The sequence below is a fragment of the Nelumbo lutea genome, chromosome 2 (assembly GCF_056320005.1).
Source record: "Nelumbo lutea isolate HS-2025 chromosome 2, American lotus-T2T, whole genome shotgun sequence".
NCBI classification, from domain to species: domain Eukaryota; kingdom Viridiplantae; phylum Streptophyta; class Magnoliopsida; order Proteales; family Nelumbonaceae; genus Nelumbo; species Nelumbo lutea.
The window spans coordinates 10457024-10478103 of NC_142685.1; the positions used below are offsets into that span (position 1 = coordinate 10457024).

General features: G+C 42.1%; 1 protein-coding gene across 3 annotated transcripts in view; it reads right to left on the minus strand.

Annotated features, from left to right (window-relative positions):
* LOC148868506 (ARM repeat superfamily protein) overlaps window positions 1-21080 on the minus strand; it is a 96827-nt gene that overhangs the window by 13951 nt on the left and 61796 nt on the right. For all 3 annotated transcript variants that reach the window (XM_088969289.1, XM_088969288.1, XM_088969290.1), the window contains 6 exons: window positions 18439-18528; window positions 16937-17119; window positions 16736-16840; window positions 8277-8435; window positions 7338-7382; window positions 6618-6839 (listed from right to left, as the gene is read on the minus strand). In XM_088969289.1, coding sequence (XP_088825415.1) covers window positions 6618-6839; window positions 7338-7382; window positions 8277-8435; window positions 16736-16840; window positions 16937-17119; window positions 18439-18528 — 804 coding nt within the window. The remainder of the gene's footprint in view (window positions 1-6617; window positions 6840-7337; window positions 7383-8276; window positions 8436-16735; window positions 16841-16936; window positions 17120-18438; window positions 18529-21080) is intronic.

The following is a 21080-nucleotide window of genomic DNA, read 5'->3' on the forward strand; positions in this document are numbered from 1 at the left end:
TAAACTAAAATACTTCTTGGGGATAGAGGTAGCGAGATCCAAGTATGGGATTAATCTGTGCCAGAGGAAGTATGTGCTTGATTTGCTGGACGAAACAGGCTTGTTGGGTGCCAAACTAGCTGAAACACCCATGGACACAAATACCAAGCTAAGCAGTGATATGGGTGAAGTGTTTGAAGACCCTGGCAAATACCGACGACTTGTGGGCAAACTGAACTACCTAACCATTACCAGACCAGACATCTCATTTGCAGTTAGTGTGGTAAGCCAGTTCATGCAAAAACCTCTGACTCCTCATTGGAATGCGGTTCTGAGAATTGTGAAGTATCTAAAAGGGGCCCCGGGTCGTGGTCTGATATACAAGAGTGGGGGAAAACTTGAAATAGAAGGGTATTCTGATGCTGATTGGGCCGGTTCTATGTCTGATAGGCGGTCTACTACAGGCTATTGCACGTTTCTGGGAGGTAACCTGGTGACATGGAAAAGTAAGAAGCAGACGGTTGTGGCAAGAAGCAGTGCAGAGGCAAAATATAGGGCTATGGCGCATACCGCTTGTGAGTTAGTGTGGCTAAGGAACCTTCTACAGGAAGTAGGGTACAACATTAACACTCCAATGAAGCTCTACTGTGATAATCAGGCTGCAGTTCATATCTCATCGAATCCAGTGTTTCATGAAAGAGCCAAGCATATTGAGGTTGACTGTCACTTTGTGAGGGAGAAGGTGCTGAATGGAGAGCTAGACACTACACATGTTAATACAGGAAATCAATGGGCTGACTTATTTACAAAAGGTTTGAGTCGGGGAAGAGTGGACTACATATGTAACAAGCTGGTGAGTATATGATGATATATACTCACTAGCTTGAGGGGGAGTGTTAGCGTAGGGGTATTTCTGTCTTTATACCTTGATTGATGTTGCTGATCTGTAATGTTGTGTTGAAATATGTGCTCTTAACTTAAGGGCACATAGGTCTTTTCAGTTATGTTTTAATATTAATATAAATTCTTACTGGCCGAATGGGAGAGGATAGGTTGACTCTTTCAGTTCGAACCAGAATTCTCTCTTCTCTCTTTCTCTCTTTCTCTCTTTCTCTCTTTCTCTCTTTCTCTATCATTCTCTCTTCTTCTACATAACTGAACTCAGTCAGGCCAAACTCTAAGGCAGACCTGAATTCTATCAATAGTCAATACCCAACTTTTCAAGTAGTGACCTCAGCCACAAGATTTCAGCCACTCCATTAGCCATTGACCTGTATTCCGCTTCAGCACTGGAGCGGGAAACAACACTCTACTTCTTACTCCTCCAAGAGACAAGGTTACCTCCCACAAGGGCACAATATCCAGAGGTAGACCTTTTGTCATCAACACTCCCAGCCCAATCGGCATCTGTATAGACTTCCACCCTCATGTGATTATTGTTCTTGAGCAGTATACCTCTACCCGGGCATCTCTTCAAATATGGTAATATTCTCTCTGCTGCAAGAATATGAGAAGTTCTAGAGGAGTGCATGTATTGGCTAACAACACTAACTGCATAGCTGATATTCGGTCGAGTGAGGCAGAGATATAGGAGCTTTCCAACCAACCATTGGAACATAACTTTGTCTTCAAAAGGCTCCCCGCCCTCTGCACTAATCTTGTGATTTTGTTCGATGGGTGTATCAGCCAGCTTAACACCCAACTTTCCAGTTTCCGCCAACAGATCTAGAACATATTTTCTCTAAGAGATAAAAATCCCCTGCTTGGATCTAGCAACCTCAATACCCAAAAAGTTCCATAGTGCACCAAGATCTTTCACCTCAAACTCTTGATGAAAGAGCTGTTTAAGGGACTTCCATGACTGTCATTTCCTGTCACCACAATATCATCAACATATACTGCAAGTAGTGTCAGAGAGGACTCCACCCTCTTGATGAATAGTGTATGATCTAATTGGGCCTGTACATAACCAAACTTTCCAAGGGCTAATCTGAACCTATCAAACCAGGCTCTAGGTGACTGTTTCAAACCATACAATGCCTTGTTCAATCGGCAAGCCTTCTTACCTATCTCTGTATCATAGAATCCAGGAGGCAACCGCATGTAAACCACTTCCTGTAAGTCTCCATTCAGAAAGGCATTTTTAACATCCATCTGAAACAGGGGCCAAGAATGATTTGCTGCAAGGGACAACAAAACTCGGATGGTGGTCATCTTGGCTACTGGGGCAAAGGTCTCCAAATAGTCTATACCATAAGTCTGAGTGAACCCCTTTGCAACCAGCCAGGCTTTATACCTTTCAATAGAGCCATCAACATTATGCTTCACAGTGAACACCCATCTGCATCCCATCGGTTTCTTTCCTTTTGGTGGGTCAACCAGTGCCCAAGTATTATTCTTCAACAGGGCATCCATTTCGACTTGCATTGCATCTTTCCATTCTGGAACTGATAAGGCTTCTTGCACTGTTCTTGGAATAGGGACATCAGCAATGGAAGTGAGATAGGACCGGTAAGATGGAGACAAACAATCATAGGATAAGAACTGCGAGATGCTGTGAGCTGAAGAAGTGGTGCAATGTCGTTTCCCTTTGCTGATGGCAATAGGGAGATCAAGGTCATCCACAAGAGGGGAAGTGGCAACAATGGGAGGTATCTCAGTAGGCTTTGGATCTGGAGCCGCGGAAGGAACTGGAACTGGCCGGGACTGCTGATGACTAGGATCAACCTGCCTGCATCGCCTGTGATAGACTCTCAACTCCGGCTCTCTCTAACCACCCTCACCACTACAGCCTTCATTATCTAGTGGAATAGGTGAAGGAACATCCCCACTTCTACCAGCCCCACTTCCACTCTCACTGCTCTCCCCCTGAGGAAAGAAACTCAAAACAACCCCACTCTCACTACTCTCCCCCTGAGGAGAAACCCTAGGATAATAGGGTGTCTCCTCAAAGAAGGTGACATCCATGGAGACAAACCGTTTCCCTAAAACCGGATCATAGCAGTAATAACCCTTTTGAGTTTGTGCATAACCAAGGAAAATGCATTTGGAGGCCTTAGGTTCAAACTTGGAATGATGAGGCCCGAGAAGCTGAACGAAACAAGTACAACCAAAGGTTTTAAGGGGAACAATGAATAACTCCTCGTCTGGGTATAGAAGGGAAAAGGGGGTTCTCATATCAAGAATCCGGGAAGGAACTCGATTAATGAGATAAACTGTCGTGAGGATAACATCACCCCAGAAGCGAATAGGTACATTGGAGGTAAAGTGCTCTGGTGAATAACTCCATGGCTAAGAAGGTAGGAGGTCAATGGCTGAGCAAAGTATTCCTTTGCATTATCAGATCTAAGGACTTTGATTTTGGTCCCAAACTGAGTGAGAACCATTTGTTGGAAGTTTTGGGTCAGAGCAGGAACCTCATCCCGAGAACACATAAGATAGACCCAAGAAAAACGGGTATGGTCATCAACATATAGTAGAAAATATCTGTACCCACCCATAGAAGAGATATGATATGGCCCCCAAACATCAGTATGCACAATATCAAAAGAGGAATTACTCCTTTTATTACTTAAAGAATAAGAGGTTCTACAATGTTTGGCAAACTCACAACTCTCACACCTCAACTTTGATAACTCAACAGACTCAAATAAAGCAGGAAACATACTCTTCAAAGACTTAAAAGACAAATGACCTAATCGGTTATGCCAAAACATAACCGAACTCACAGACTGGGAAACAAAAGACTTCTTATCCACTGACTCCTCCCGACGAGAACTCTCTCCAAGCAGATAGATCCCGTTCGTCTCACGGCCAGTCCCAATCACCTTCCTAGTCTCCAAATCTTGAAAAACACATCGGTCAGGGAAAAATGTTACTGAACAGTTCATGTGTTTGGTAATACTACTAACTGAAAGCAGGTTAGTATCAAGCTTAGGAACATGCAAGACAGAAGATAAAGAGATAGTATCCGATAGCTTGATGTCCCCTTTGCCCGAAATGGGAACAAGGGAGCCATCAGCAATGAGGCCAGAGGACAAGTGATAAGAAGTGAACAAAGATGGCAAGCTAGTCATATGGTCAGATGCACCTGAATCTATTACCCAGCAGTGGTCAGTATTACCTGGAGCTGAAGCATGGTAAGCTGAGGCTCGAGTACCTAAATGTGCAAATGCAGATGTGGTAGGAGCTGATGGTGACTGAGATGGATGAGCTGAACTCCCAACTTCCTTTTCCAACTGTATGAAGGCAGCTCGAACAACAGCTAAAGTCTCTAGGGAGTGCCTGATGAGGATGTTGAATCAGTGTTCATGGCCACATGAGCATTACCCTTCTTATATCTTAGTTTTGTTGGGGACCAAGTGAGGATGTAGCTTCCAACAAGTATCTTTTGTGTGCTTGGGTTTCTTGCAATATTCACATACCAGATCCTGTTTATCTTCCTTCTTCCGGTCCCTTTCTGAGTCACCCCCTGGCTTAGGTTTAATAGCTGTCAAGGTTGGGAAAGAGGGCTGAGGCTGCATCATGACTTTCCTCCTTGTCTCTTCACTATGCACCAGGGAGTATGCTTGAGAAAGGGTCACACTATCCCTTGTCAATATCTGTTGTCGCACAATGTCATATTCTGAATTAAAACCAGCCAAAAACTCAAATACCCTATTCGTCTCGACTTGCTTTCTGTGAGTCTGTGCATCTTTGGGACTCTCCCACTCAAGGGTCTCTAGATGGTCAATCTCATGCCATAAAGATTTCAAGGTAGAGAAGTAGACAAAAACTGGCTACTCTCCTTGTTTAAGGCTGTTCACCTCACACTTCAGTTCATAGGCTTTGGCAACATTAAGGGGTTGGAAATATGTTTCTTTCACAACATCCCATATCTCTTTGGCTGTCTTTGCCCACAAGTAATTTCGACTGATATGTGGCTGCATAGAATTACACAGCCACACCATAACCAAATAGTTCTCTTGAACTCACTTGGTGTATGTTGGGTCCTCCTTGGAAGGTTCTTTCACATCCCCCAAGAGGTAACCCAGTTTTTCCCTTCCTCCAATAGCCATCATGGCTGATTGAGGCCACTCCAAATAATTTGACCCATCAAATCTCATAGTTGTAATCTGAAACCCGGTTTCAGATACACTACCATAACTGTGGTTTCCAAAACTACTTTCTCCTTGACCCTTAAACTCCATCTTTAATCAAGATTCAGTGGCTACAAACTGCTAGAGTCACCATACAAGAAAACTGAGTCAAACAAGCAGGTCTGAAAACTGATCCGAAACCACCACAAATCTGATATGATCTGATCTGAAACCAACCCAAATCTGATCTGAAATCAATCGCCTATCACAGTATAGGCAAGGAATCAACTCAAATCTGATCTGAAATCAATCGGCATGCACAGTACCAGGCAACCTGTCAATCTAAGATGCTATTTTCTGAAATCACTACTATGGGGACCACTGCTGCGAGAGCAAAATTAGGGTTTCAACTGTGGGTCTGAAATAAGTGCTCATCTGCACTCTCCAAGCAGTCCGCACAAGTGGGACTTGTCGTAGGGCAATATGAAACCCTAAAACTAATCACCTTTGAGAGGGAAGGGGTTCGGCCCAACAGTCAAACCCTAAAAACAGACTTAAACACAGTTCGGCAAGTCAAAACTTACAAACAAACTTGAACACAGTTCGACCCGTACTTCTAGATAGGTCCAACCTATCTCGACTGATTGCAGTCTCTGAAACTTAAAAAAAACTTACTTATGTACCTCGGTTTACTGTCTTCTAGGGTTACCTGAACCCTAACCTTCACTGCTTCTTCCTGATTACCAACTCTCTGCAAGCCGCAACAAGTCTTCAACTGCTGCGAACCTCTCCTGGTAATCTCCAAGATTCAGCCACCGAATACTTCTTCAAAGCTTCCAGCCCTAGCTAGTCCTCATGTGGTCAGCTGGACTAGACACACATGAGAAACCCTAGATAGGCTCTAATACCAAGTAGAAGATCAAGACTGTAATCAGTCTTGAATACTAATAGGTTTTAGGTTTACAAAATAGAAGAAAAGTGAGAGAAATGAGAGAGAATAGAAGAGAAACAGGAGAACACAAGTGGTTGAAAGGAGAAACAGATTCTAACTAATCTGCCGCCGCCACTTTCTTATTATTTATAGGTTATGTTTAGTACATAATGGAAAGGACACATCTGCCCTTAGTACTTACATAAAAAATAAAGTAAATAAAGGCTGAAATAAATAACAACTGGATTAACAAACTGACTCAAACTGACACTACTATAACTGGAACAAATAACTACACATGCTGTCCTACGAACACAGTGGGGACCACTGCAGTGGAGCCCACATCAGTGTTCTCTACACATATCATATAAAAATATACATTCCTTATTCCAAAACTCTCATTAGACTGGTAAGCTATATGAATGTCAAACATTATGCATCAAATATAAGTATGCATTCATGTCTAGAATATATAATAAGAATCATAAAACTGTAAGCAAATACATCTCAAAATAACCAATAGTTATGACTAATAAATGCAAGTAAAAACGTTAAATTAATTAAAAGTACATAGGTTACAACAAGTTTCAGAAGAACCTATCACATATTAATGCTTGTCATATAATTACCTTATCAAGCCATATATCAACAAGACTGAGTAGGACATTTTCTTCCATAGAAATGCCTGCCTGTTGGAGTGTTTGCAAAAGCGATGGCTCTGACGTTAAATGGGCAAGATAATTGCTATTCATAACCAAGATCCTTGCTAGAATAGCTGCTGAAGATGCTTTGACTGCTGTCTTAGAAGGATCACGATCATCCCCTCCACTCAAACATATTACAACTAATTTCTATCAACATCAAAAGATACCCATCCCCAAACAAAAGGAAAAATAAATAAATAAATAAAAAGAAGAAATAAAAGGAAAGGTGAAACAATGAAGCCGTCTTAAATAAGTATACAAATAATTGGCTACTATGGAGATTAGGCTCTATTTGTCATGCAACTGCATGGAAGTGCAAATTCTGGTTCACTTTTGCTTCAGGTTTAATTTTGATTTGTTTGAGTAAAATGTGCAGTAAAATTATGTGGTCTCTACATCATATGGAAGAGAATGAAGGTGGGACAAAGTGGTGTAAAATTTGCACCAGTTTTTGGATGCAAAATTTGCATCACCAAATATTGCAAATTCTACACCAGTCATCAGGTAGGAGTGCAAAGCTTCACTACAAACAAACACCTCCAAGTTGAAAGGGTGCATAATTTGCACCCAGTTCGGATTTGCACTGCAAATAGAGTCTTAAGAACATCCTCCATCAAATTCTACTTGGCTAAGAAATTCAAATACCTGAAGAGTGGTGCTAATTAATGGGGGCGCTTCCATAGGGAAACACTGCAAAAGCAGCACCAAATAATCAACTGTTGTTCTTAATATCTAAATTGAGGACATTGACAAGCATATGTGGATATTTCATGCAACTATGTTCAATGTTGTAATAATTCAATGTATTTACTACCTATGCCAAAAATTTAAATCAATTCAAGAAATGGAAGGGCATTCTTAGCAATCATATGAAGAATAAGTTCGACCTTTTGATCAAAGGGGCACATCAGGGTATATGTAGTCTAGCCTGGGGATTCTTGGTAGTCTTCTTTAATTTTAGTGGGCCAAGGTTTGAGCTTAGCTAACTAGAAACCAAATGATAATAATGTAGTTGCAATATAAAGTTTTGTAAAATGAGCATGGCAGAAATGTGTATGCTGACATGGATGAGTGGATAAACTTAAGGACAGGGTCAGAAATGAAGTCATTTGAAAGAACCTAGGAGTAGCTCCAAGCCTCCAATAGGTGATAAAATGAGAAAATGTAGACTATGATGGTTTGAACACAGGTCTGAAATTTCACTCCCCCAGAACTTACCAACTAAAATATATCTATAGTTCTATAAAGAAAAAAAAGCACAAAAAAAGTTCTTTTTTTCACTAAATACTATTCAAGTCACTCCCAATGAGATTACAAGCGTAAAATATATTATATAAGAGCAAGTACTATGGTAACTAAACACATAAAAAATGTGACATCAAATAAGAGTATCCAAAAATATTTTGGCCTTGCATTAGGGGAGGTCCATCATGAAGCCTATCATTCTATATTGACAACAAAATGTATATAAAGAAAGAAGCGTTGCAACTTAAAATATGACTTCTAACAGGATTCACCAAATATCAAAATGCAAGAACCCTACAACAATTCATTGGTATACAATAAATAAAACTAAAGCAGCACCTGTATTAAAATTTCAATGACTGGAAGCATTGATAGCAGTCCTCTATCATTCACATTTCCAACAATCAAATCAAGAAGCTTAGCCACACTTGAAGCATGCATGTTCAGGAACTCAGTTCCACCCAAAATTATGTAGCCCTCTATGATATTGACAGCAGCCTATAATTAAGAAGTACAGAGTGTTGACATCATGATGCTAATATGAAATAGAAAGTAAAAAGTCATAATAAAGAACTACTAATTAATGATCTGAAAGAATGTAAGTAAAAAATATGTCAACCAACAACAAATTTAACCATGCTCAATATTCCTCCAACAACAGATTTGGCAGGTCAAATGTGCAGTCTTCTTTCTCCCTCTCTTCAATAACAGGTGAACTTTATTAGAAATGAGTGGAAGAAAATGTAAGGAACAATAAGCCAACCTCAATTAGGAGGCACCCGCATGTGATACTAATAGTTACAATTTCTCTGATATCCACAAAAAAAAATTCCCTAGTAACAAGGGTTGAATTACCATTAATCCATATTGATTGCATTGCAAGGGAGTTTGCTCTTATGCCGTGCATTGTTTGAAGAGATGTAAGATTCTCCAAGTACTATCATATGCACTATAACATATCTATCTATAGGATAAACTTTGATATGAGCATATGGTCTAAATTTCATCAATACATATGGCGGGCATCCACTATAGAAGAGATTCAGATCTGAACACAAATGAGAAAGAGAAGAAACAATGCACTTCTAAAAGAAATGAGAGAAATAATATCACACTATTACCTGTAGATAGCTTAAAACTAAACCTCTATTCCAATATATCAACTCTTAAATTCAAATAACTATGACCCTAATTATAGACTAAACATGAGAGCTAGGCTATCCATTTGCAGACTCCAACTTAAACTAGGAAACTGACCCAAAAAATATTCTAAATTTCTATTTACTTTTAAATCAAGGAAAGCAAATAGGTAACCCATAGGGACATTCAAATAAGGACTCTTAACTCCTAAAACAACTCTACCAACATTTTCGGATCCGACTACAACTAATATATTGTAAAGACACTAGAAATTACTGAAAATAGTATATTGTTTTTTTTTTCCTGATCCTACTACAACTAACTTAATCATCAATTTTTGAGTGCCCTTCTTTTTTTGTATAATAAAAAAATCACCAAAAAAAAAAAGAAGGTGATAAGTTATCACCTGAGGGAAAAAGATAGATGCTTAAGACACAAAAAACAACTATTGAAATCTTATAACAAAACTTAAACAAGGAAACAAAAAACCAAGATGTCACAAGCCTCATCCAAGGACCACTGAATCACTCCAAACCTTCGAGCCCAAAGAATCCCGCACACCTCCACCTGTACCGAAGCCAAGCAACACTTTTCAAAAGCCGACCCCTTAGTCCTCCCCCTAGAACATTTCTTCCCGCCCTTTCATCATCCTCATTCCAAATCTCACCACCTTCCCCAATTATAGCTTTTGAATTTTTCCAACCTCTCTTCTTTCCTTCTCTCAAAATCCTCAAAGGTTCTCCCAGAAAACCCCTCACTACTCCAGAAAAACAGGCCAATCCTCTTGCCAATCTCTACATCTCTTTCAGCAATTTTCTCAACAGGCAAGTGTTAGGAACCTGCCTAACTCAGGGCTCTTCGAGGGGCCAACCTCCTGAATTCTTGGAAGGAGAGAGAGAGAGAGAGAGAGAGTTTAATGCTGAAAGAGTCCTCCTCTATTCCATTTCTGCTCTACTACTTATAGTGCTACAATCTTGACTGTCACAGCTGTTACAAGTGGATGGCAGTTGTTACAAGTGGCTGGTTAGTTGAGCTGATGTGGTCTCCTCTTGTAAAACTGACTAACTGCCTTCTATTGGTCTGTTCCAACAGTCTTGACAATCCAATTGGATGGCAGTTGTTACAATTGGATGGCAGTTATTACAACTGGCTGGTTAGTTGAGCTGATGTGGCCTCCTCTTGTAAAACTGACTAACTGCCTTCTGTTGGTCTGTTCCAACAGTCTTGACAATCCCCCCTTCCTTTAGAGTGACCTTGCCCTCAAGGTCTAATGTAGGAAATTTGATTGCAGATCTAAGTAGGAAAATTTGAGTCCATGTGCATGAATATGGGCTGATCTGGGTCTCCTCTTTGCTTTGTCAGTGTTGCAAGACTGATGGGCCTTGGGCCCTTGCATGTCTGCCCTTGTAGATGGACTGTAGAGTTTCCTGATGTGAAGTCCATGGTGAGACGGGCCCAGTCACAGACCACGGGTCCTAGCTGCCTTAACCATTGAATGCCTAGCACCACGTCTGCTCCACTGAGATGGAGAGGATATAGGTCCACTGCAAACTGATGACCCTGAATCTTTAGTGGTAGGCCCATGCAAATGCTATTGCAAGATAGGTTGTTACCATTGGCCACATGAACCGTAAAGGTCATTGTTGGTTGCATCGGAAGTCCCATTTTATCCACCAAGACTTGAGTTATGAAGTTAAGGGAGCTGTCACTGTCTATGAGGATTGACACTTGGCGTCCTAGAATCAGCCCTGCAACTCTCATTGTTTGAGGGAACGCAAGTCCCGTAAGGGCTTGTAAGGATATTCTAGGTGTGCCATTGGATTGTATTTCCCACTCTGGGTTAGATTCTGTGCAACCGGTGATGTCGTCTTCCTCTTCGCCATCTGTTTGTAGGAGAAACGCTTGCTGTTTCCTGTAGCGATGGCCCGACTCAAATTTCTCTTCGCAGTTGTAACAGAGACCTTTGTCTCATCTCTGCCCAGGTCAGCCGTTTGAAAGGAACCAGTGGGCCTGGGCCCAGTACTCCTTCCTCCTTGTTTGGTGCTGTCGTCCTTTCTTGCTCCCTTCTTGCTTTTGGACCCCATGGTCGCTGCACCTTTCTTGCTCGACTAAACTTGTCCTCATACAATCTTGCTAGTGCTGCCGCATTGATGACCGAAGTGGGCTGCATCGCTTTCACTTCCAGTCATAGTTCTTCTTTTAGGCCGCCAACGAAGCTTCCCACCAATGCCTTCTCCGTCCACCCTTGGACTCTCACGGCTAGCCTTCTGAACTCCATCTGGTATTCTTTTACTGATCCTACCTGCCACAGCTTTGCCAAATTTTCATCAAGATCTTCGAGCCTAGATGACCCAAAACAGACAGTCATGGCGTTGGTGAAGTCTGCCCAGGTTTGGTGAGGGTGCCCCCTTTGGTACCATTGAAACCAAAGGATGGCTCCCCCTTCAAGATGCGCAGAAGCCAGAGCTACCCTATCTTGCCTCGGTGTTTCATGGTAATCGAAATACCTTTCTGCTCTGAGAATCCAGGGAGTTGGATCGCCGCCTGAGAAGATGGGGAAGTCGATTTTGGCCATTCTTGTTGCCGCCCCTGTTCTGCGGCTGTTTTCATTGATGCGCTCTTCTTGGCTTCCTCTGTCAATGTTCGTTGCCCCCTTGTAACAAGTGTTCTCTTCACTGCGCCATCAGGTGCCAACCATCGTGCCTATAGCCGCCACTCCAGTGCCCAAGTGTGTCATGGGTGGGCTATGCATGTACTTTTGTATGGGGGGATTGCCAATGGCATTATTGTAATACTGTAGTATGATTTTTCACCTTTTTGATGTTTCTTATTGTCACTCCCCCAAAAGCTTAACGTACTCTTGGAGGGGAGGTAGGTAGTCGAGTGAGCTCATAAGCGTGTAAAGGTTAAGCACAAGATCCCCTCGACACTGTACTATGTGCTTGTGCAATACAAATAGCCTTTTGCTAATTCATGTTCCATCTTGTTGCCTTTTTGTGTGTGTTTGCTTTGTTGCGTAGGCTTACTCACCCCTTTTGAGTGCCGCACGGGGCCCCAACGATTACCCTCGTGACAGTTGGTATCAGAGCAGGAGCTCCTTTTAGGCCATTCGACCCGCGACGCGAGTGATAGCATGAAGCACAACAGAGACATCGCGGAGGAGATCGAGCATGAACTCTCCACAGCCCATGAGGCCGATGATGCGCCCGTCGGTGACATCGGCAAGGACAAGGAACCGAAGCCCAGCAAACGTGAGAAATCTTCCAACAAGCATGCAGCCGTTGAGTTGCGCATGCTGCGTTGCGAAGCCACCGTAGGTGAGATGCGAGACTCGATAGACGAGCTGCATCAAAACATGGAAGTCATGGACAACACACTGGTCGAGATTGAAGGTCGCTTGAGTGGAGTCATGGACGAGGTCCGAGACATAATCAATGGCAGGCTCAAGCAAATTTGCAGCACTACGCGCCAACAAGAAGCAAGCTCCTCCAACTCGCAGGTCCAAGACAGGCTTGACAGTTTTCAAGCCTAGCTCGATGAGATGAAGAACGAGTGGGCAATGTGGAGAAGAAGCACCTCCACATCAATGGCCATCCAGGCCCAACTAGATGAAGTGAGAGCAGAGTGGGCCTCAATGAAGTCCGCCGCATGTGCCTCCTCCGACACCCATGCTCAAAGCAGAATGTGCAATCCTGAAGAGGGTCATCGCTAATCCAGCCAGCACTTCCTTTACACATACTCCCTCCCACATCAAGATTAGGGAGCCAACTCCCTATTCGGGTACCCGCAATGCACGAGAGCTCGACAACTTCCTGTGGCAAATGAAACAATACCTTGCCGCCGCCAATGTAACTGATGAAATGACTCAGGTACGTACTGCTACTATGTATTTGACTGATGTCGCTATGTTGTTGTGGCGTAGAAGATGTGTTGATATAGAACGTGGTACTTGTGTTATCCGTACTTGGGCTGACTTTAAAAGAGAGCTGAAGAGAGAGTTCTACCCAAAGAACGTGGAATACCTCACTCGTCGAAAGATGAAGACTCTCAAGCACGGCGGCTCCCTTCATGACTATGTCAAAGAGTTTTCAGCCCTCACATTAGAAGTCACTGATATGTCAGACAAGGACTTATTGTTCAACTTCATGGATGGCCTAAAGCCTTGGGCCAAGCTCGAGCTCCAACGACGCAACGTTCAGGACCTTGCCTCCGCCATGGTCGCTTACCACACATTCGAGTGGGGGAGATAGACAACCAAGTCCCCCGAAAGAGAAGCCACCCTTCAACCACAAACCAGTCGAGCACCATAAAGGGAAGCAGCCACAAGGAAGTCAAAGCTACTACAACAACAGATATCAAGGGAGACCAAGCCGTCCTCCCATTTGCTACATTTGGAGGCGCACTTCACTAGGAATTGCCCAAAGCGAGCAAAGCAGAATGTCCTCATTGCCAAGCTAAGTGATGATGAGCAGAGTGATGGGGAACGGAGTACCCAGGCGCCAAGAGTGGGCGCCCTCCAACTTTTCAATGCCATGATGAAGAAAGGGGCTACCTCCAAACAACCCTCCTTAGTCAAGAGAGGACTGAGGTATGTTGGTGTAACCATTGGGGGGAGGCCAACCAGGGCCCTAGTTGACACAGGGGCCACTCACAACTTCATATCCATTGCAGAGGCCAAGAGACTTAATTTGGTCGTTTTCCAAAGAGCCTAGCTGGCTCAAAGCAGTTAACACAGGTGCCAAACCTACTGAAGGCATGGCTCGCCGAGTAAGACTACAACTCAGCACCTGGGATGGAGAGATTGACCTCTCCGTCGTCCACATAGATGATTTTGATATTGTCCTTGGAATGGACTTCATGATACAGGCAAAAGCAGCACCGGCGCCTCACCTCAACCATTGATGGCAGAGAGATCTACAACTACCACCAGTGCAACCAGAAGTGATCGTAGCAACTCCAGGAAGAAGTCAGCGCCAGCGCCAGCATCGGTGCCAATGCCGCCACAACAGCAGCGGAAGCCACCTTTGCAGCAGAAGCCGCACACACCCACAACTGGTGGGCCCAATAGAAGACCCAAGGCCGTGTCAAACTTTGCCCACATCTACTACCACAACCACTGGGAAGAGCAAGTGCCACCCAAACCATTTAGGGACCACATTCACATCATCCCCCAAGCTAAATCTCGTAGTAGCCCTGTGAGTCATCCTTGGAGACAAATTTATGGGAACCAACACCCTAATAATCCAAAATACCATTTTGACCTAGCCTTGGCCACCAATTTTCCTACCACCATCGGAAACCATCCAAAATCCTACCTCGAAGCAGCCAGGCAGGGCTTAACTTAGGGACTAGCCATAGGTTTTCCCACCATCCGGAACATCCACTAGCCATCTACCCAACCTCCTATCTGGGCCTTGGAAGAAACCCTGTTCGTGGAGAAGTTGAAGAACCTTCCTTCACCAACAAGTTCAAGCCTCAAGCAGAAGCTAGTCTTCGAGGACGAAGACTGAATTGAGTGGGGTAGACTGTAACAAGTGTTCTCTTCGCCGCGCCATCAAGTGCCAACCATCGTGCCTACAGCCTCAAGCAGAAGCTATGCATGTACTTTTGTATGGAGGGATTGCCAATGGCATTATTGTAATACTGTAGTATGATTTTTCACCTTTTTGATGGCTCTTATTGTCACTCCCCCAAAAGCTTAACATACTCTTGGAGGGGAGGTAGGTAGTCGAGTGAGCTCATAAGCGTGTAAAGGTTAAGCACGAGATCCCCTCGACACTGTACTGTGTGCTTGTGCTTGCCACTGATTATTGCAATACAAATAGCCTTTTGCTAATTCGTGTTACATCTTGTTGCCTTTTGTGTGTGTTTGCTTTGTTGCGTAGGCTTACTCGCCCCTTTCGAGTGCCGCACAGGGCCCCAACGATTACCCCTGACACCCTACTCCATTCGAAGGAGGAGAGCGGTGAAACTTTCCTTCATTTCCTTCTTTCAGTCAAAGTGTCGAACGGCAAGTTCAGAGCCCCTCAGCCCCCATATTCTTCTTTGATCAGCAGGTTCAGGCCACCTTCGAAGTTCGATCATCAGGAGGCCATCTCTCAGTCAAACGACAACTGCAGTGTCTTCAGGCCTTAAGCAGTTTGGCACAAGGACAAGGTACTTCTTCTTCCTCACAGAAAAGCAAGGGCTCTGCCCAATCTTTTTTTTCCAAATATTTCTTCACTTTTTACATTCAAAACAGGGGTTCCACACCCTTTTTCTTCTTCTTCTTCCTCACAGAAAAACAGGGGCTCTGCTCAATCTATTTATTTTCCAAATATTTCTTCACTTTTTACATTGAAAACAGGGGTTCCACCCCCTGTTTTTACACTAAAACAGGGGCTCCCCCCATTCTTAATTTTTTTTTGGATTTTTTTTTATATTTTTTAAGTTTTTCTTTTTTTAAATTTTGTACGCATTTTTTAAAAAGGTGTGTGCCTCGCCTTGCGCCTCAGGTGCATTTGGAACCTGTCGCTTTTTGTGCTCCTTTCACTTTTAAAATACTGCTCTCTGTTCAGAATAAGACCCCCAAGGCCAGCCTGCAGGAGGAAGGCCTGAGATAGATCTACAGCTACCATCAAACATCAGGAGGAAATCTAGATCTGGACTGGGAATGAGAGGGTGACAGGGTTGACTGTCAGCATGGCATGAGTGCAGAGTCTCAACTAAGTTCCTTTCAAGATCAGCATACCTGAAACCTTTAAACTGATTGCAGGAGAGCAATGCGGGGTCTGGGGAGGGATGGATGTACGTAACCTTACCTCTGCATATACAGAGAAGCTGTTTCCAATGACAAAGCACTACGGAAAGATTAGGGTAGGTAACAGCAGACACCAAGATGTCCTTGTCCAGGGTTAGACTGAAAAGATTAGTGTAGGTAACAAACAAAGGTTGAGGACCCCACCAAGTATCAGTCCAAAATCTTATAAGATTTTCATTACCAATCCTAAGTCTCACTAGAGGGGAAAAGAGAGGAAGGGTTTGTCAAATTTCGAAACAAACTTCTTTCCATTTTTGTCAAATTTGGTTATCCCCACTCCCAATTTTCTTCATTTCCCCTTCACTCATTACACGGAATATTCTACTCGAAGCCCCAACTCTTTTATCCACTGAGCGTTTGAAAAAAGTACCTTTTATCTACCTTTAGCTTTGTCAACCGGTTAAACTTCAAAACATCTTTAAGCCTTGCTTTGTGGATTTTGTTCTCTCTCTCTCTCTCTCTCTCTCTCTCTCTCTCTCTCTCTCTCTCTCAATTTTAGTTACATTACCATTCTGGCACATAACCTCTTCTCAATTGATTTTCAGTATTGATTTTTCATTATTAACATTACATCACATCCAGCATCCGTTATATATTACTGTACATGCAAAAAGAAAACAATACAAGATTCAATAATAGTTGACCAATATTGCAAGAAAAAACTACATGTAATAGAAGAGCTTAATAAGATCACAACTGTATCACAGAGTCTAAGAGAGCATCTATATGGAAAACAACCCAACTACCACTTTTTTTGCCAGGATATTAAGAAAAATAAAAATATAGAAGACAAAAAGAAATATTACTAGGCATATATTCTAGATGAGAATGACCAGTTAGCCTTTTCTGTATTTCTGACCTGCAGGTGATCAAACGTTCGTTCCATAATTTCCACTAGATATGGGAAGAATCTTAATAATTGAGGCACCATTGAGGGAGCATGAGAGAGTGTGGCCTCCCATAGCTGCAAAAATTTCCATTAATGGCACAAATATGGAAAATTTGCAAATAAAAATAGTGAAGAATAGACAAAATCAAACTATCAAACTGAATAACCCACCAGCACACTGTCCTCCAGAAGGTTGAGCTCATCCGGACTATTTATATCGATACCCCTTTGCACAATGGGCAAGAGCATGTTGTAGCAAATGGGTGATTGATAACCAAGAACAACCACAAAGTTTCGAAGTGCAATAAGAAGTTGAATCTGCAGTAAACTTTCACCAGTGGATTCCTCCCAGACCTTGTTGAATTAAAAAGGAACAAACAAATTAAGTACCACCAGTTAATAAATCGGAACGAATCAGTGTCAAAGGAAGTTGCATAGATGACCAGGTACACAACTGGATAGGAGACTAACCACCTAGGAAACACTAATCAAGGTTCAAAATATCAATACAGGCTGATATGCCGGTTGGAGCATATCGGCCTGTATCTTTGCTCGCCTTTACTTTTTTTTTTTTAGTTTTTTTTTTTCAAACTGGTTCAGAGGTGTCAATTTAAGGCCCGTCTACCCCTTGAACCAGGTTACACCCCGAAACACCTCCTGCAGAGGCATATCAGTGGCCTCCCGATATGATGTGTATCAGCCGATACGGCCTGATACGTATCAAAATTTTGAACCTTGACACTAACCTAGATGCAACCATGCAAGTGCAGTCCTGTAGACAATCATCAAAGAAGGGCATGCTTAAGCAAGACTTCTGAACAGACAAATGCCAATTATGGAGTCTTGATGTCACTTGTACAGCTATGATTACTGAAAATGTAGACAATAAATGAGAGGCAGACATTAGAACACCTGACAACCAAAGGATAAATCCATAACCATGCAATGCATATACCAATTATACACATAAAGATCCATTATCCAATGTTGGCTCCAGCGCTAGGGTCTTGGGAGGGGGAGACTGGATATGGAGCTTTGGCATTTTTCAGCACAAACTAGCCGCTCACAGACTTGAATCTGTAATCTCATGCTTGTCAACCAGAGATTTTACAATTGCACTAAGCAATTGCCCATATGACATATAGATTAAAAATAAAGCCATAAATTATGTTGGTCCCAGTTATCCAGGGTCCTGGGAGGGGTTGACTCGATGTGGACCTAACCTCAAACACTTTAACGGAAAGCGGCTTCTCTCAAACTAAAACTTAAAACTGGTATTTTCATGCTTGTCACCCCAAGAATTTTATCATTTCACCAAAAAACAGCCCTTTATACACATGGACTTGTATTTGAAATTTTAGGAACATTACACAATATTATCTTATTTAGAATACAAACAAGTTGTACCACAGTTATCTAGTATTCTCTACAAATTAACTCCAACACCCTAACAGATCTGTCTTCATCCAAATTACTGGATTCCTCATTGTAGACACCTATCCACATATATCCATGTTGGGCATTGCAACAGTGTTGGTGTGGTTATTACATACACTATAACTTCTAAAAGCAGAAAGAACATCCAAGTCATTTAATGGTAGACATAGCAATTTATTCCAAACTTATTCATCCAAGTCATCCATATGAAAGGAGATAAATATTCAACTTAATACCTTCTGAAAAAATTCCACCAGCTTGTTTGCAAATGGAGTGACTTCATCAACATGTGCAATAAGTACAGAAATCAAATTCAGGATCTGAACCTGAAAATAAATATCAAATTGTGACCTCTCAACATGATGACAGCAAATAAGCATTAGATGGAAAGGGTATATAAGTACTTCGTTGTAAAAATAACCTAGAAACACAATAAATGCTGTAAGGAGATAGTAACCCACCTGTAGAGATAATGGACCGAATGGGCCTTAGTTTCTTTAATTTTCTTTAAGTTATGTTTATGAATTCTGTTAGTAGGTAGTGGGCCTTAGTTATGGACCTGTTTTCTTGTTTTTTATTGTTTTTATTGCTGTCTTTAGTGATGGACACCCTACTAAGGGCACTCATGTAATTGTTCTTATTTTTTACAACAAAAGAATAAAAGAGATCATTAGGGGCTGAAGAGAGGTTTCAGAAACAACTCTCTCTTCTTCCTTTTCTCCCATCTTCTTCCTCCATCACCTCTTTCTCTCTTCAATCTCCTTCTTTTCTTTTTAGTTCAGATTATTGCAGGTGTGATTTACAACTTGGTATAAGAGCAGGTTCTCACCTTCTTTTCTTTCTTCTCTCTTTGCCCATACACACTGTGTATGGAGAATTGATCAGCTGATTAGGGAGCAGCTTATGTAGCCCAGGTGGGAAGGTTTTTGGAACCTCTGGTTAGAGGGGTTGAACTTTCTCCTCTTCTCCCCTTCAGGCCGGTCTTGTGAAACTCTAGATTTGGTTGTTTGAAGAGTAGTTTTTTTGCTTGGGATAGCAATTCTAGCTTAGTTTAGACTTATTTTGATTTTCGTTTCACTCAATGGAGCAAATTGGAGGAGAAACAACATATCACACAGATTCTGGGTTTGGACATGGGGGCTCAATGGAGAATCTTTTTGGGGCAGTGACCATTGTGAAGCTGGATGGGACCAATTATTTAGCCTGGTCTCAGTCTATTAAGATATATGTGTGTAGTAGAGGGAAATGGGGCTATATCACCAGGAACAAGAAGAAACCTAGGGAGGATGACCCTAACTATGAGACGTGGATGCAAGAGAATTACATAGTAGTGGGTTGGTTAGTGAATTCTATGCAGCCACATGTTAGCCAACACAACTTGTGGATGGAAACTCCAAAGGAGGCGTGGGATAATGTCACGAAGATCTATTCCCAAAAATTGAATGTTTCCCAGGCTTACAAATTAAAGAATGATGTGAATAATCTAAGACAGGGGGAGAAGCCCTTGGTTGTTTACTTCTCCATGCTAAAATCTCTTTAGCAGGAGATTGATTTGATAGAGATTGTGGCTTGGGGGTGTACAAAGGATGCTGAAACACATAGGAAGCTAGTGGAAAGAAGCCAGGCTTTTGAGTTCCTTACCGAACTCAACCTAGAGTATGATATTGTGAGACAAAATGTTTTGGCGAAGGATGAGGTGACTTTATCTCATGCTTATGCTATGATGAGTAGTGAGGATAGCAAGAGACAAGTTCAATCTGTGGACCAAAAATGGATCACTATGCTAATGTTGGGATGAAGCCAAAAGACAGCACTGGGAAGAAAGATGTTGTTTGTGAATACTGTAAGAAGCCTAAACATATTAAAGACACCTATTGGAAACTACATCCAAAGCTTATACCTGCCAAACTCAAAATGCAAACAATGGAAAAATGAATGAGAATGTAAAAGGCGGAAATGCAAATGTAACCGCCTCCTCATAGAGTGAATAGGAGCATAGTGGTGAGAAGTCAGTGGGAGAGCAACCGCTAGCCCACCAGGGCTGAGTATGAGAAGTATGACCGAACAATTAGTCACATAGAGTCTACTACTACAACACCTACTTCATCAGAGACAATTCCCTGTTCATCTACATATGCCCATTCAGGTATTTGTGCTATTGCTCATGCTTCTATCTCATGTAATCGTAGGATCTCTTGGATAATTGATTCTGGAACCTATGACCAATGACTAGTGTGTCCCATTTATTTTCTACTTACCAGTTTTTATTTAGCCGAGATAAGATCACCCTTGTTGATGGCTCTCTTGCTCCTATCTCTGGCAAGGGAAACATCAGAGCCTCAAAAACCCTCACCTTATCCTCAGTTCTTCATGTTCCTAAATTAAACACTAATTTGCTTTCAGTTAGTAATTTGACAAAATCTTTGAATTGTAGTGTGACCTTTTTCCCTTCTTACTATGTTTTTCAGGACATGGACTCTCAATTGGGAGTGGCCATGAAGGTGAATGGGTTATACCTGCTGGACATGCCTGGACAAAGCCAAGTATCACCTCTGAGAGTAGCTTTTGGTTCAAATGTGTCAGAGTCAATTAGTCTTATTATGTTATGCCATTATCGTTTGGGTCATATTTCTTTTTCTTCGTTGAGTCTTTTGTTTCCAACTTTATTTAAAGAAACTAAGTTGTCAAGTCTACATTGTGACTCATGCTTGTTGTCAAAGCATTATAGAAACTCTTATTCTGGAAGTAATAAAAAATCTATAGTTCCTTTTCATATTGTTCACTCCAACATGTGGGAGCCATACCATTTACCTGGCTTTATCTTATGCATACCTAAACTTTTAAAACAGTTCCATGAATTTGTGCTTACCCAATTTGA